Source organism: Oncorhynchus kisutch, linkage group LG5 (assembly GCF_002021735.2).
Source record: "Oncorhynchus kisutch isolate 150728-3 linkage group LG5, Okis_V2, whole genome shotgun sequence".
Classification (NCBI taxonomy): domain Eukaryota; kingdom Metazoa; phylum Chordata; class Actinopteri; order Salmoniformes; family Salmonidae; genus Oncorhynchus; species Oncorhynchus kisutch.
The window spans coordinates 5317911-5335881 of NC_034178.2; the positions used below are offsets into that span (position 1 = coordinate 5317911).

A 17971-nucleotide genomic window follows, 5' to 3' on the forward strand; every position below is an offset into this window, starting at 1 on the left:
GGCTACTATATCCAAAGAAACACACACACCAGCCCGGGCTACTATATCCAAAGATACACACACACACCAGTCCGGGCTACTATATCCAAAGATACACACACACACCAGCCCGGGCTACTATATCCAAAGATACACACACACCAGCCCGGGCTACTATATCCAAAGATACACACACACCAGCCCGGGCTACTATATCCAAAGATACACACACACCAGCCCTGGCCACTATATCCAAAGATACACACACACCAGCCCGGGCTACTATATCCAAAGATACACACACACCAGCCCGGGCTACTATATCCAAAGATACACACACACCAGCCCGGGCTACTATATCCAAAGATACACACACACCAGCCCGGGCTACTATATCCAAAGATACACACACACCAGCCCTGGCCACTATATCCAAAGATACACACACACCAGCCCGGGCTACTATATCCAAAGATACACACACACCAGCCCTGGCCACTATATCCAAAGATACACACACACCAGCCCGGGCTACTATATCCAAAGATACACACACACCAGCCCGGGCTACTATATCCAAAGATACACACACACCAGCCCGGGCTACTATATCCAAAGATACACACACACCAGCCCGGGCTACTATATCCAAAGATACACACACACCAGCCCTGGCCACTATATCCAAAGATACACACACACCAGCCCTGGCCACTATATCCAAAGATACACACACACCAGCCCTGGCCACTATATCCAAAGATACACACACACCAGCCCTGGCCACTATATCCAAAGATACACACACACCAGCCCTGGCCCTCTGTGGTGATCCAAATGTATGTACGTACATGCTCACTTGGGCAGCATTTCATTCCAGAGAGATGTCACTCTCCTTACCCAGTTGTGTGTGTCCTCTCCCTCAGGGCTGCCAGGTGAAGCTGGAGGAGGCCTTGCTTTTTGTTCTGTACTTCATCATCTGGTCATCTCTGGCAGTGGAGATGGGAACCACTAGAGAGCACTGTGGGATATAGTGGAACAACATAAGGGTCATGTAGCAGAATATTTTACAACAGAAAATAAAAATGTGTGTTTCTTATTGGACAAGATCAGGTACAGTAGTGCCATACTAGTCTCGCTCTCTCTGACTGTAGGGTTTATGAGTGTGGCTCAGCTGATGAGGGACCAGCCTCTGTTGGAGTATGGAATACTGGACAGGGAGTATGGAATACTGGACAGGGAGTAAGGAATACTGGACAGGGAGTATGGAATACTGGACAGGGAGTATGGAATACTGGACAGGGAGTAAGGAATACTGGACAGGGAGTATGGAATACTGGACAGGGAGTATGGAATACTGGACAGGGAGTATGGAATACTGGACAGGGAGTATGGAATACTGGACAGGGAGTATGGAATACTGGACAGGGAGTATGGAATACTGGACAGGGAGTAAGGAATACTGGACAGGGAGTATGGAATACTGGACAGGGAGTATGGAATACCGGACAGGGAGTATGGAATACTGGACAGTGAGTATGGAATACTGGACAGGGAGTAAGGAATACTGGACAAGGAGTAAGGAATACTGGTCAGGGAGTATGGAATACTGGACAGGGAGTAAGGAATACTGGACAGGGAGTATGGAATACTGGACAGGGAGTATGGAATACTGGACAGGGAGTATGGAATACTGGACAGGGAGTATGGAATACTGGACAGGGAGTATGGAATACTGGACAGGGAGTATGGAATACTGGACAGGGAGTAAGGAATACTGGACAGTGAGTAAGGAATACTGGACAGGGAGTAAGGAATACTGGACAGGGAGTATGGAATACTGGACAGGGAGTATGGAATACTGGACAGGGAGTATGGAATACTGGACATGGAGTAAGTAATACTGGACAGGGAGTATGGAATACTGGACAGGGAGTAAGGAATACTGGACATGGAGTATGGAATACTGGATAGGGAGTATGGAATACTGGACAGGGAGTAAGGAATACTGGACAGGGAGTATGGAATACTGGACAGGGAGTAAGGAATACTGGACAGGGAGTATGGAATACTGAACAGGGAGTATGGAATACTGGACAGGGAGTAAGGAATACTGGACAGGGAGTATGGAAATACTGAACAGGGAGTATGGAATACTGGACAGGGAGTATGGAATACTGAACAAGGAGTAAGGAATACTGGACAGGGAGTAAGGAATACTGGACAGGGAGTAAGGAATACTGGACAGGGAGTAAGGAATACTGGACAGGGAGTATAGAATACTGGACAGGGAGTATGGAATACTGGACAGGGAGTATGGAATACTGGACAGGGAGTATGGAATACTGGACAGGGAGTATGGAATACTGGACAGGGAGTATGGAATACTGGACAGGGAGTATGGAATACTGGACATGGAGTACGGAATACTGGACAGGGAGTAAGGAATACTGGCCCTCACACTGAGGTTGGGAGAAAACTATGGAATTGTGAAAATGCTGATAATGCCCTTTTAAGTGTAAGAACTACGATTTTGTTCACTGATGTAGATACATGCTGGTTAAAGAAACCACTCCATCAAAATTGTCACATGTCCTGCAGATTATATATTAATTACATTTTTAAACTACCCTGCATGGCTTTTGAGTAATTGACTGGTTGATACTGTGCTGTGTGGCTATCATTTGATTTCAACTTACCGGTTTGTAGCTGGGCAAATTAAAAGTTATTGAAACACCATTTTGAACAGTATTATAATTGAAATAATATCCGATAAATGCTGTGATCATCCTATTCAGGAATGTACACTAACATTCAAACGTTTGGGATCACTTGTCCTTGTTTTTGAAAGAAAAGCGAATAATTTTTTTGTCCATTAAAATTAATCAGAAATACAATGTATACATTGTTAATGTTGTAATTGACTATTGTAGCTGGACACGGACGATTTTTATTTTGATGGAATATTTACGTAGGCGTACAGAGGCCCATTATCAGCAAACATCACTCTTGTGTTCTAATGGCACATTGTGTTAGCTAATCCAGTTTATCATTTTAAAAGGCTAATTGATCATTAGAAAACCCATTTGCAAATATGTTATCATGGCTGAAAACTGTTTGTCTGATTTTAAAGAATCAATAAAACTGTCCTTCTTTAGACTAGTTGAGTATCTGGAGCATCAGCATTTGTGGGTTCGATTACAGGCTCAAAATGGCTGGAAACAAAGAACTTTCTTCTGAAACTCGTCAGTCTATTCTTGTTCTGAGAAATGAAGGCTATTCCATGTGAGAAATTGCCAAGAAACTGAAAAATGTCATACAACGCTGTGTACTATTCCCTTCACAGAACAGCGCAAACTGGCCCTAACCAGAATAGAAAGAGTGTCTCCTGACCCCTCCTGTCTTAGCCTCCAGTGTTTATGCTGCAGTAGTTTGTGTCAGGGTGCTAGGGTCAGTTTGTTATATCTGGAGTACTTATCCTGTCTTATCCGGTGTCCTGTGTGAATTTAAGTATGCTCTCTCTAATTCTCTCTTTCTTTCTCTCTCTCGAAGGACCTGAGCCCTAGGACCATGCCTCAGGACTACCTGGCATGATGACTCCTTGCTGTCCCCAGTCCACCTGGCCGTGCTGCTGCTCCAGTTTCAACTGTTCTGCCTGCGGCTATGGAATCCTGACCTGTTCACTGGACATGCTACCTGTCCCAGACCTGCTGTTTTCAACTCTCTAGAGACAGCAGGAGCGGCAGAGATACTTTTAATGATCGGCTATGAAAAGCCAACTGACATTTACTCCTGAGGTGCTGACTTGCTGAACCCTCGACAACTACTGTGATTATTATTATTTGTCCATGCTGGTCATTTATGAACATCTTGGACATGTTCTGTTATAATCTCCACCCGGCACAGCCAGAAGAGGACTGGCCACCCCTCATAGCCTGGTTCCTCTCTAAGTTTCTTTCTAGGTTTTGGCCTTTCTAAGGAGTTTTTCCTATCCACCGTGCTTCTACACCTGCATTGCTTGCTGTTTGGGGTTTTAGGCTGGGTTTCTGTACAGCACTTTGAGATATCAGTAGATGTACGAAGGGCGTTATAAATACATTTGATTTAGATTATTTTTGGGGGGAGGCCCCGGTGCAAAACTGAGCAAGAGGACAAGTACATTAGGGTCTAGTTTGAGAAACAGACGCCTCACAAGTCCTTAACTGGCAGCTTCATTAAATAGTACCTGCAAAACACCAGTCTTGACGTCAACAGTGAAGAGGCGTCTCCGGGATGCTGGCCTTATTATTATTAATATTAATAATACACATAACACAATATTTTTGTTGTCAGTGTTTATAAAACAATCTACAAGAAATTATAGCCTGTTTGGAAATGACTGTCAAAAATATTCTCTACACAAACAATATTTACATCACATCTGGAACAACTGTCTGCTGCAGCCATGTGCTTCAGTGTAACTAAATTAACATTCTCTCGAAAAAACTTAAAGGAATTTGCCCTCAAAGGACAGGTATATTTTGTATTAAAAAAAACAATATAAAGGGCATACTCACAATAAATATTGATATAAGTTTTATTTAATTGACACTTTAGTAGATAACATGATATGTGTAATAATGTTTTCTGATGGAAAAACAATAGAAGCTCAACAGTCTGGGTCAGGGACAAGGACAAAACAGTGAAATTGAGGTATAAAATGCATCTGAAAAGTAGCTAAAATACTTGATAGAGAGGTGTTCTGATTGTACTGTGAACTTTATATATAGAGAGGTGTTCTGATTGTACCGTGAACTTTATATATAGAGAGGTGTTCTGATTGTACTGTGAACTTTATATATAGAGAGGTGTTCTGATTGTACTGTGAACTTTATATATAGAGAGGTGTTCTGATTGTACTGTGAACTTTATATATATATATGTATATATGTTTAAATAAAATCCCTCAAATTGACCCTGAGGGCATAAAGTACCCGTAGTTGCCACATCTGTAATTGACAAGGGCAGTAACAAATCATCTGCAGAGGTGGGCGTGGATCTGCTTTCGTCAGCGGTCCTCTTTGGTTTTGGTGCCTGCGAGAAGGAGCTGTCAGCTAACGTTAGCTAGCTAAAAAAAACACGGAACGCAAGAACAGCGAAATCACCAACGACAAAAGCTGGTAAATTAGCTATATGGTTGTCGAACTAGCTATGTTGTAGTAATCCAGTTGTTGATTTACCATTTTGCTCTGCTACAACAAAGCCGAATGCCAGCAATGCGGGTTTGGAGGCCCCACCAGAGCCAGATAGCTAACCACAGAATGATATTTGAGCAAATTTTTGCCAGCTTGGCTAATCTAGCTAGGTGGCTAACTGTAGCTAACAAGGCCCTGAACAAGGTGTCGGGAGTTTTAGGTGGGGGAGAGAGACCGCATTCAACACATGCTCGCGAAAATAAGGGAACGGTGGGCATGTGGCCTAGTTAGCTAACGTTTTCCTGTAGCAATGTGTTCGCTAATTAGCAGGGCAATGTCCATTTGCTTTGCGTTTGAGAATGTTATTTTCTTCCTTTTGTAGTTCGGAAAGTAGTAGCTGCTGCTAGCTAGTTATTAACTAGCCAGCTAGTAAGCAACCAAAGTGTTCACGCCCCCTGGCGTAAATATTTGCTAGATATTTATATAACTCGCTAGGTACTAACGTTAGCTAACTCACACAAACTAGTAACTAACGTTGCGGTTGGAATGTTTTGCTCTCATTTGTCTACCGTAGTGCTCGATGAGGCAACGTTAGCCATAAACAGGCCAACTCTAGCTACAGTAGTTGGCTAATATGTTAGTTCGCCAACGTACTAGCTAGCTAAAATAACACTCGTAATAGCTCAGTGGTGATAAGCTAATTAGGCACTCCGGGACTAACAAAATAATGCTCTGCTCTTCTTCACAGGTGCGCCAGAAGTGGGAGGCCCAATTTACCGTTTCGTTTTTGTTTAGCTCATTATTAATTTTGTTTGAAAACAAACCCTACCCCCTCTTCACCCCTATTTTTTTGTTTGTTTGTTCCATATACATTATTTTGTTTGTGATACCTCCTCCAGCTTTGGGAGCAGCGAGGGGTCTTCATGGCTGTTCGAAGAGGCCACATCAGGTACCTAAAAGTGAGTATGACTTTTCCCATTAGGGGAGGATCTAGATCAGTCCTAAAGTAATTATATTGTAACAACTGTAATCTAGCTAGCTAGCTATTTAATCAGATTGCGTTAATATGTTACGCTTTGGCCCATGGTTTTCAAATGTATTGATAATTAAAAATAGGATGTAATAAATGTATCACTAGTCACTTTAAACAATGCCACTTTATATAATGTTTACATACCCTACATTACTCATCTCATAGGATTATACTGTACTCTATACCATCTACTGCATCTTGCCCATACCGTTCGGCCATTGCTCATCCATATTTATATGTACATATTCTTATTCATTCCTTTACACTTGTGTGTGTATAAGGTAGTTGTTGTGAAATTGTTAAATTACTTGTTAGATATTACTGCACGGTTGGAACTAGAAGCACAAGCATTTCGTTACACTCGAATGAACATCTGCTAACCATGTGTATGTGACCAATAATATTTGAATTTAATACTGGGGTTTCAATATCACTCTATACACAAGCATCATAAGAGGAAGTGTTTGAGTACCTACACTTATTAACATACTGGTATAAATATTTATTATTGCTCGCAAGTAGAGAAAAAGGGATAGAAATTATCCTCATAGTCAGACCCATCAGTATTGGTCATGTTTAGTAGTGAAATACAGGAGTTTCATTCATCCAAAGGCCTGCTGGATGGCTAACTGTCTTACCCCACAGAATGCACAATCAGATGGCGCTCCATTCATTGAGGGGCTGTCAGAAAACAGCACTGAGGCCTGGTCAAGGGGATGCAATGTTCAGATCGGTGGTTGCAGCTAGCTAACCCTCTTCCCACTGGGCAGGGGTAGCATTGGAGTTCAGATATCTGCATTTTCAAAACGCAGGCCATAAAAAAAATCAGTTTTAAACTATTTCACCTGAGTTTTATATTGAAAGTTGTTTTTTGTTGATTCAATAGAGTGATCGGGGGGGGGGGGGGGGGGGTGCAACTATCGTTTTGCTTCATAGAAAACACGTTAGTGCAACACATTCTGCAGAAAATAATTTAATTTTCATCAGATCACAACAGAAGTGCAAGCCTATTTGGCTAGCAGTCACACAGGTACATTTTCTTACATATGAAAAAGCAAGGTATTTCTTGCCAAAAATACTTGCATGACCATCATATTTCTGTTTATCATAGAAAGAATGTAGCCAAGTACATTTCCTAATGTTTTGCATCAATTTAATTTAGCATTTTACCATAAAATAGTTGCATTTTACCGGCGAAAATGAGCCCCCACCAAGAAAAGTAACAGAAGTAGCTACACATCAGGCAGTCTGCTCAAATAATGTCCGTCCACATATTCTCATCTGAGTGGAGAAGTGCAACGGAAGCACAAAATGTGTCTGATTCCGAGCAGGAACTACAATAAGCATTTTATATTTGCTTTTACAAAACGCAGCAGATATACATTTATTTTCTGTGTGAAAAATGCAGAATTCTGCGTGACCGTGACCCCTGCTGGGTAAGCAGGCGTTTGCTCACAAGGCCTGTTCTAACATCCATGATGGCTGTTTCTACTAATCAATGCCTCAAAGGTTCTCTGGAATGAATGTTTGATTACCCCTGGTTTAGAACTCTGTCAGACCACAACAACCAGGCTTGGTTAGTGGGATGAAGTTATTTAGAACGCTGCAGAAATAAATGAAATGTGGTGGGGCTGACTGGGAGTTTCTCCATTCTACACCACAGAATCACCACTTATCACCTCTTATCCCAGAGTAGTGTCGGAGCTGGCTGGGTATAGGCGTGTTTAATATTTTTTTTTTTTTTATAAAATAAAAAATCCTGTTCCATGATTATGTACAGAGTAGCTGAGAGTTGAGTCTGGCTGTGAAAGTACTGCAGGTGATTAACTTGTGGGTAAGAGGAGCTACAGTTACTGCTGCCATCCACCATGGTGCTCCTACATCTGGGGTGTAATTAGGCTCTGTAGATTAGGATACTATGTTTACAATGTTGCATGTAGAATTTGTAAAAATGTTATTGTTTTCCTTTTATGATTTAAAATCTGCATCCCGTTGACGTTTCAGCCATGCTGGTTTACTTTCGAATGCCTGTTTCTCTTCCTTAACTGTGCCCCCCTCTCTCCTCCCTCCCCAGGAGGTGTATGACATGTCCAACGGCTACGAGGATCACATGGGAGGAGGAGATGAGGTGACGGATGCCAAGACCAACCTGATAGTCAACTACCTTCCCCAGAGCATGAGCCAGGACGAGCTACGCAGCCTCTTCAGCAGCATTGGCGAGGTGGAGTCCGCCAAGCTCATACGGGACAAAGTGGCAGGTACGGAACACCTTGTCCCACAATGCACTACAGGTGTGTGACCTCTGACCTTGGAGTAGAATGGATGGAGGAGTTGCTCTGTGTGTATGGCTCACATGGTTTGTTTGGCGTGTTTGAACATTTTGCTATGTTGCGTCCTACCGAACACGACTCAGGGGTACCTTTTAACAAACCGTGGGGACCCCCATAATTGTTGAAATATTACGACGGGCACCTCCATAACATGTTTGTTCAAGCCAACCAGTCAGTGTGTACAGTAACTGGTATACTGCCCTGTCTGCCTCTTGTAGGTGTATGAGAACTGCTGATGAGACAGACATCTTTGACATGCTCACTAGTAACTTTGTGGTGAGATGTTTGTAGTATCTATGCAAACAGCTTCATGTCATATGTTCTGTTTAGGCCTAGGACTATGTCTCGCTGCAATTTGAACATTTGTCCTCCTGAACTTGATATGAGGTATTCCACATAGTTGTTTGTATAAGGCTGTTGGTGTAGATATTTACCCATGCTCTCGATCTGTCCGTGATGGGCTCGGCTTTCCTTATTCCAGGAAAACAGTCCAGTTTGGTTGAAGCCTATTTCTTTGTTACTTGTTTTACGACTAGCATGCATTGTGTAGATTTGTTTTGTTTAATCATTTATTTGAAACTATACAACGTTTTTTTATTTTATTTTATTGTTTTCCTTTTTTTTCTCTAGGCCACAGTTTAGGGTACGGATTTGTTAACTATCTTACCCCTAGCGATGCAGAAAGAGCTATCAATACTCTGAATGGACTAAGGCTACAGTCTAAAACTATCAAGGTAACGTGCAATAAGGTGTTCCTACAGTACTGTGTCAACCCAACCATGTCATGTCATTTAAACTAGCCCTTCTCTACTGAGGCTGACTGTCAAATCCACCCCTAGACGCTTCCTCCTAGGCCCTCCTATGGATCTGAAAGGATTGTGTGGGTTTAGCAATATGGTGTTAGCCTTTCTTTGCCCTTTGCCAATACCAACCCAATCGTTTCAGATGGGCATGTAGTGCCAATAGTTTAGGATTGGATTTGGGAATCGGCGTTAGTGTGGGTCTATATTAGACAGGACTACGTTTGATAGATCACTGGCCCCGCCTCTGACGGATGGAGTAGAGAAGTGCAACCGTATTTTCATCCTTATTGAGGACTAAACTTTATTTTCATTTCTTTATTCAGCACCACTACTTCAGGTTGACATTTTACAGTTAATTTATCATTTTAAGTTTGGAACTTTTTATTTGGTTTGGTACGAGAGAGAAAAAAAATCACTCCTGAGAATGTTTTTCCCTATGTTGATTTTGGCACTATAATAGTTGTTTACGTAATTTTGAAACTTGGAAAGTCCTACTTCGATATTGCCCACCACAGCTTACTAAGGGAATGGTTTTCTACGTAAAAGCCACAATGGTCAGTCAAGGCACCTTTTCACTTTTTAATTTTCTAGTTTTGGAGACATTACTAATGAAACTTTATAAAAGTAAACTCATGATTTTGTCAATTCAAAACATAAGGCGATTACGAAACATTAATTTGCCAAGATTGCATAAGAATATACAAACATAATTAAAACAACCTTCCAATAACCACTTTTTATTTAAAGTAATTTCTCATTTCTGGCTAGATATAATTCAGGGTTGTGTGTAATCAGTGTGTACTATTGAGGGTATTGTCAGTGGTGTTTAATGTGCTATGTGCTGCCCTCTGGTGTTAGGTTTCATATGCGCGGCCGAGCTCTGACACCATTAAAGATGCCAACCTGTACATCAGTGGCCTGCCCAAGACCATGACCCAGAAAGACGTGGAGGACATGTTCGCTCGCTACGGACGCATCATCAACTCCCGGGTGCTGGTCGACCAGGCCTCTGGTAGGACCACACAGACACACATTCTAGAACCAGGCCTCGCTGTGTTCTTCTGTCTCTCAGCTGAACCTGTCCTGTTCATGTCTTTTATCAGGCCTGTCTCGGGGGGTGGCGTTCATCCGGTTTGACAAGCGAGCGGAGGCTGAGGACGCCATCAAAGACCTGAACGGACAGAAACCCCCCGGATCCGCTGAGCCAATCACAGTGAAGTTTGCTGCCAGCCCCAACCAGGCCAAGAACACTCAGCTCATATCTCAGCTCTACCACAACCAGGGACGCCGCTTTGGAGGGCCAGTTCACCACCAGGCTCAGAGATTCAGGTAACACACACACTGAAGCGTTGTCCCCTCTCAGGTTCTCTAAAATTAGTGTAAAGAGAGACAGAGTGGTAACCCTAGCCCCCTCTGTCCTCCCCCAGGTTTTCTCCCATGTCTGTGGAACATATGAGCGGTATGTCTGGGGTGAGTGTGCCGGGGAACGCCACCTCTGGCTGGTGCATCTTCATCTACAACCTGGGCCAGGACGCCGACGAGGGCATCCTATGGCAGATGTTCGGGCCCTTCGGCGCCGTCACCAACGTCAAGGTCATCCGCGACTTCAACACCAACAAGTGCAAAGGCTTTGGCTTTGTTACCATGACGAACTACGAGGAGGCCGCCATGGCGATCGGCAGCCTCAACGGTTACCGCCTCGGGGACAAGATCCTACAGGTGTCGTTCAAGACCAGCAAAGGCCACAAGTAGAGAGAGAAGAGGGAGGTGGGGTGATAGAGGGAGGAGAGAAACCTCACCCCTGGCTTCTAATATGGAGGGTAAATTGCCTCAGTTTGACAAAACAATCTTGTTTTTAGCGTTATCTCACTAAGCCCATTCTCACTCTGCATCTTTGTACTAGTCTAACAGAGAGTCTAGGCTGAGTTTGATATTTCTCTTGTTTTTTTTTTTACTCATGATTTTGGATGTTCCAAACGCAGTTCTCAATGTTTATCCTGATATGGTGACCAATTTCACAATTCAAGACTAGATAGTTTTTCCTGTGAGACTAAACTAGTGTCGCTATGTGCCATATGAATGGTAGGACCACGGTAGGGGCTTGGAGAAGGATGCTCTACAGTCATACGTCTAGTCCCCCACTGTAGGAGGAAGCATGCTGTCTTAGACGCTGGTTCCAGTGTAGAAATAGATGCCTTAAGTTACCCTCCCTGTCAAGCCATCCACTGTCTCCAGCCATTCTAAAAGGAAAGCACTTTTTAAATCCTTATTATATAATGTCAGAGCGATACTCGGCTGTTTTGACGTAAACCATACATTGGTCTTCTCTCACCGTGTGGAATCAGTTTTATACGCCTCATGTTAGGTACTGGATGGTACCATTACATAGCAGCATGTGTGTCCCGTTTTGGGGCTCTTTTAAAAGTTGACTCTGAGAGGCCATGTAAAAAAAAAAAAAAAAAAAAGGTCTGGAGATTTTAAAGTAGGAACATGTTTAAGAAGGACCAAAGAAATGGAAGGGTATGATCCCAGGGCCCGTATTCACATGCTGATCTAGGATCATAAATAAGTACGATTTATATGGACCGAGAGGAGCTGATCTTAGATCAGCATTTAAGTCCTCTGAGAAGCTTTGTGAATAGGGAAGATGCTTACCGTTATGACTCATTTCCCCTTACCAGTAATAGTTTGGACATCTGAACAACCGGTACTAAGGCTGAATCTAACAAGAGTGGAGCAACACAGCTCTCTCTCTCATCCAGTTTGCTGTTTTTGTAGAAAAAAAAGTTCTTTCTTTTATCTTTGATGTTTTTCTTGAATTTTCTTTGAGAGACTAACTTTTCTTTTTTCGTCGAAGCGTAGACTACTGATCGGAGAGTTGAGTTTTTGTTTTTTTACTGCTCATCTCGAGCTAAAGAAGAATTTATGGCCTTTGTGATAATTTTTTGGGGTATAGATTTTTTTTGTTGCTTTGGTTCTGTTTTTGTCCCTTTGTTTTGATTGTTTTACTTTGAACATGCAATCATTAAATTTTATTTAGATTTGACTCAACATTTTGGTTTAGTTTCTTTTATTTCTTCAGGTTTTGGTTTGTGGATTTTCTTTGGGGTTTTCTTTTTTTGATTGTAGAAGCTGAGGGAAGCTACAGACACCAGACTGCTATTATGATGATACTACAGTATGACACCACTCACTCCATTCCCATTGGGACGTTTGAATGGTCAACTTCATAAGGTTTAGTTTGACTCTCTAAGATGGTCTGAAGGGCAAGAGGATGCAGTCTCCGTTGTAAAACACCTCAGACGTTGGCCTTATTTTCCATTCAAACTTGTGTGAACCATGAGGCAGAGGGCTTCCAAAGATGGGAGTCCTCCAGTTGAGGTACTGAAAGTCTTGTTTCATGTTATTAGGATGTAGGAGTTACTGATGAACCCATAAGGAATAGTCTGTTCTAATACAGGTACTGCAGGAGGCGGTTTCACTCATGGGCCTTTGATCTGCCTTGCAGCCAACAAACACAGTCATCCTGAGAAACTGTCTGCCATTTTAGAAATGTGCAATAACCGAAAAACTTGGAAAAAAAGAAAGCTAAACCCAGGCATATTCAGGTGACGTTTCAGGAAGAAGACTGGGGGTTGGTTTTCCATCAAGCGAATATTCCTACATCTGTTTTTAACATGTCTTTGTGCACTTTTCATCACCAAGGGCTTTCCTATGTAGGTTTGAGTGTGTAGTAGTGTAGTCTGTTGGAGAGTAAGTAACTGACTACAGCAGCACCACAACACAGTTAGTTAGTTTAGTTTCCTGCTGCAGCAGATCTAGGATCAGTTTACCCTTACACAGTCCTAACCTTCACCATAATGGGTGACACTTGATTTAGAAAAGTAGGGCCTTGTCTCCTGGACTTTCAATAGAGATTCTCCATTGAGCATGATTTTATGTCCAGGAGTAGGCTTCATCTGGGTTCTTGGAACAGCCTAGTAACCAGACTTTATAATTATCTCTCTTCTAAAGGTATTGTGATCTCTGTCTTCAGATCTGTAAAGCCTTACTAGTTTCCACACGTGGATAAAAAATACTGCTCCTGTCACAGGAATATCCTCTCTGTAGGCCTCAAGTTAGTCACTATTATTTTTTTTAAGGAGAAGGAGTTTCTCATGGAACAGTCCTGAACAGAGTGCATGCAATATGTGGTGGGTCTTTAAAAAAAAAAATCTGGACCAGAAACTGTACTAGTGGTTAATCTGAACCAGAAACTGCACTAGAGAGAGTGGTTATTCTGAACCAGAAACGACCACTAGAGAGAGTGGTTATTCTGAACCAGAAACGACCACTAGAGGGGGAGTGGTTATTCTGAACCAGAAACGACCACTAGAGGGGGAGTGGTTATTCTGAACCAGAAACGACCACTAGAGGGGGAGTGGTTATTCTGAACCAGAAATGACCACTAGAGGGGGAGTGGTTATTCTGAACCATAAACAGCACTAGAGAGAGTGGTTATTCTGAACCAGAAACGACCACTAGAGGGGGAGTGGTTATTCTGAACCAGAAACTACCACTAGAGAGAGTGGTTATTCTGAACCAGAAACCACCACTAGAGAGAGTGGTTATTCTGAACCAGAAACGACCACTAGAGAGAGTGGTTGTTCTGAACCAGAAATGACCACTAGAGAGAGTGGTTATTCTGAACCAGAAACGACCACTAGAGAGAGTGGTTATTCTGAACCAGAAACAACCACTAGAGAGAGTGGTTATTATGAAGCGAAAAACAGCACGAGAGAGTGGTTATTCTGAACCAGAAATGGCACTAGAGAGAGTGGTTATTCTGAAGCAGAAACGGCACTAGAGAGAGTGGTTATTCTGAACCAGAAGCGGCACTAGAGAGAGTGGTTATTCTGAACCAGAAACAACCACTAGAGAGAGTGGTTATTATGAAGCGAAAAACAGCACGAGAGAGTGGTTATTCTGAACCAGAAATGGCACTAGAGAGAGTGGTTATTCTGAACCAGAAACGGCACTAGAGAGAGTGGTTATTCTGAACCAGAAGCGGCACTAGAGAGAGTGGTTATTCTGAACCAGAAACGACCACTAGAGGGGGAGTGGTTATTCTGAACCATAAACAGCACTAGAGAGAGTGGTTATTCTGAACCAGAAACGACCACTAGAGGGGGAGTGGTTATTCTGAACCAGAAACGACCACTAGAGGGGGAGTGGTTATTCTGAACCAGAAACGACCACTAGAGGGGGAGTGGTTATTCTGAACCAGAAACGACCACTAGAGGGGGAGTGGTTATTCTGAACCATAAACAGCACTAGAGAGAGTGGTTATTCTGAACCAGAAACGACCACTAGAGGGGGAGTGGTTATTCTGAACCAGAAACGACCACTAGAGGGGGAGTGGTTATTCTGAACCAGAAACGACCACTAGAGGGGGAGTGGTTATTCTGAACCAGAAACGACCACTAGAGGGGGAGTGGTTATTCTGAACCATAAACAGCACTAGAGAGAGTGGTTATTCTGAACCAGAAACGACCACTAGAGGGGGAGTGGTTATTCTGAACCAGAAACGACCACTAGAGAGAGTGGTTATTCTGAACCAGAAACCACCACTAGAGAGAGTGGTTATTCTGAACCAGAAACCACCACTAGAGAGAGTGGTTGTTCTGAACCAGAAATGACCACTAGAGAGAGTGGTTATTCTGAACCAGAAACGACCACTAGAGAGAGTGGTTATTCTGAACCAGAAACGACCACTAGAGAGAGTGGTTATTCTGAACCAGAAATGACCACTAGAGGGGGAGTGGTTATTCTGAACCAGAAACGACCACTAGAGGGGGAGTGGTTATTCTGAACCAGAAACGACCACTAGAGAGAGTGGTTATTCTGAACCAGAAACAGCAAAAGAGAGAGTAGTTATTCTGAACCAGAAGCAGCACTAGAGAGAGTGGTTATTCTGAACCAGAAACGACCACTAGAGAGAGTGGTTATTCTGAACCAGAAACGACCACTAGAGGGGGAGTGGTTATTCTGAACCAGAAACGACCACTAGAGAGAGTGGTTATTCTGAAACAGAAACGACCACTAGAGAGAGTGGTTATTCTGAACCAGAAACGACCACTAGAGGGGGAGTGGTTATTCTGAACCAGAAACGACCACTAGAGAGAGTGGTTATTCTGAACCAGAAACGACCACTAGAGAGAGTGGTTATTCTGAACCAGAAACGACCACTAGAGAGAGTGGTTATTATGAAGCAAAAAACAGCACGAGAGAGTGGTTATTCTGAACCAGAAACAACCACTAGAGAGAGTGGTTATTCTGAACCAGAAACGACCACTAGAGGTGGAGTGGTTATTCTGAACCAGAAACGACCACTAGAGGTGGAGTGGTTATTCTGAACCAGAAACGACCACTAGAGAGAGTGGTTATTCTGAACCAGAAACGACCACTAGAGAGAGTGGTTATTATGAAGCAAAAAACAGCACGAGAGAGTGGTTATTCTGAACCAGAAACAACCACTAGAGAGAGTGGTTATTCTGAACCAGAAACGACCACTAGAGGTGGAGTGGTTATTCTGAACCAGAAACGACCACTAGAGGTGGAGTGGTTATTCTGAACCAGAAACAACCACTAGAGAGAGTGGTTATTATGAAGCGAAAAACAGCACGAGAGAGTGGTTATTCTGAACCAGAAATGGCACTAGAGAGAGTGGTTATTCTGAAGCAGAAACGGCACTAGAGAGAGTGGTTATTCTGAACCAGAAGCGGCACTAGAGAGAGTGGTTATTCTGAACCAGAAACAACCACTAGAGAGAGTGGTTATTATGAAGCGAAAAACAGCACGAGAGAGTGGTTATTCTGAACCAGAAATGGCACTAGAGAGAGTGGTTATTCTGAACCAGAAACGGCACTAGAGAGAGTGGTTATTCTGAACCAGAAGCGGCAATAGAGAGAGTGGTTATTCTGAACCAGAAACGACCACTAGAGGGGGAGTGGTTATTCTGAACCAGAAACGACCACTAGAGGGGGAGTGGTTATTCTGAACCATAAACAGCACTAGAGAGAGTGGTTATTCTGAACCAGAAACGACCACTAGAGGGGGAGTGGTTATTCTGAACCAGAAACGACCACTAGAGGGGGAGTGGTTATTCTGAACCAGAAACGACCACTAGAGGGGGAGTGGTTATTCTGAACCAGAAACGACCACTAGAGGGGGAGTGGTTATTCTGAACCATAAACAGCACTAGAGAGAGTGGTTATTCTGAACCAGAAACGACCACTAGAGGGGGAGTGGTTATTCTGAACCAGAAACGACCACTAGAGGGGGAGTGGTTATTCTGAACCAGAAACGACCACTAGAGGGGGAGTGGTTATTCTGAACCAGAAACGACCACTAGAGGGGGAGTGGTTATTCTGAACCATAAACAGCACTAGAGAGAGTGGTTATTCTGAACCAGAAACGACCACTAGAGGGGGAGTGGTTATTCTGAACCAGAAACGACCACTAGAGAGAGTGGTTATTCTGAACCAGAAACCACCACTAGAGAGAGTGGTTATTCTGAACCAGAAACGACCACTAGAGAGAGTGGTTGTTCTGAACCAGAAATGACCACTAGAGAGAGTGGTTATTCTGAACCAGAAACGACCACTAGAGAGAGTGGTTATTCTGAACCAGAAATGACCACTAGAGAGAGTGGTTATTCTGAACCAGAAATGACCACTAGAGGGGGAGTGGTTATTCTGAACCAGAAACGACCACTAGAGGGGGAGTGGTTATTCTGAACCAGAAACGACCACTAGAGAGAGTGGTTATTCTGAACCAGAAACAGCAAAAGAGAGAGTAGTTATTCTGAACCAGAAGCAGCACTAGAGAGAGTGGTTATTCTGAACCAGAAACGACCACTAGAGAGAGTGGTTATTCTGAACCAGAAACGACCACTAGAGGGGGAGTGGTTATTCTGAACCAGAAACGACCACTAGAGAGAGTGGTTATTCTGAAACAGAAACGACCACTAGAGAGAGTGGTTATTCTGAACCAGAAACGACCACTAGAGGGGGAGTGGTTATTCTGAACCAGAAACGACCACTAGAGAGAGTGGTTATTCTGAACCAGAAACGACCACTAGAGAGAGTGGTTATTCTGAACCAGAAACGACCACTAGAGAGAGTGGTTATTATGAAGCAAAAAACAGCACGAGAGAGTGGTTATTCTGAACCAGAAACAACCACTAGAGAGAGTGGTTATTCTGAACCAGAAACGACCACTAGAGGTGGAGTGGTTATTCTGAACCAGAAACGACCACTAGAGGTGGAGTGGTTATTCTGAACCAGAAACGACCACTAGAGGTGGAGTGGTTATTCTGAACCAGAAACGACCACTAGAGGTGGAGTGGTTATTCTGAACCAGAAACGACCACTAGAGGTGGAGTGGTTATTCTGAACCAGAAACGACCACTAGAGAGAGTGGTTATTCTGAACCAGAAACAGCGCAAGAGAGAGTGGTTATTCTGAACCAGAAACAGCGCTGGAGAGAGTGGTTATTCTGAACCAGAAATGACCACTAGAGGGGGAGTGGTTGTTCTGAACCAGAAATTACCACTAGAGGGGGAGTGGTTATTCTGAACCAGAAATGACCACTAGAGGGGGAGTGGTTATT

At 43.2% G+C, this 17971-nt stretch overlaps 1 protein-coding gene and 1 pseudogene across 6 annotated transcripts; one reads left to right on the plus strand and one right to left on the minus strand.

Moving 5' to 3' along the window:
- Positions 1-1108: 1108 nt before the first annotated feature.
- LOC116374074 (dynein heavy chain-like) lies at positions 1109-4967 on the minus strand (annotated as a pseudogene).
- A 4-nt stretch (positions 4968-4971) lies between these two features.
- LOC109887423 (ELAV-like protein 1) lies at positions 4972-12370 on the plus strand. 6 transcript variants are annotated; one of them, XM_031824234.1, is made up of 7 exons: positions 4972-5138; positions 6053-6112; positions 8261-8444; positions 9147-9250; positions 10178-10331; positions 10423-10648; positions 10747-12370. In XM_031824234.1, exons 2-7 carry the CDS (start codon positions 6077-6079, stop codon positions 11069-11071), a joined length of 1029 nt encoding a protein of 342 aa, XP_031680094.1. In that variant the 5' UTR covers positions 4972-5138; positions 6053-6076; the 3' UTR covers positions 11072-12370. The 6 variants fall into 6 exon arrangements, with proteins under 6 accessions (XP_031680094.1, XP_031680093.1, XP_031680095.1 ...); XM_031824233.1 differs by having other exon boundaries at positions 4973-5138; positions 5902-6112; XM_031824230.1 differs by having other exon boundaries at positions 4975-5138; positions 5902-6112; positions 8261-8477.
- The last annotated feature ends 5601 nt before the right edge of the window (positions 12371-17971 follow it).

Coding starts and splice junctions, on each gene's coding strand:
- LOC109887423 (XM_031824230.1), top strand. CDS start 6,077: ATGGCTGTTCGAAGAGGCCACATCAGGTACCTAAAA. Junction 10,332..10,422: donor GCTGGTCGACCAGGCCTCTG/GTAGGACCACAC, acceptor GTCTTTTATCAG/GCCTGTCTCGGGGGGTGGCG. Junction 10,649..10,746: donor CACCAGGCTCAGAGATTCAG/GTAACACACACA, acceptor GTCCTCCCCCAG/GTTTTCTCCCATGTCTGTGG.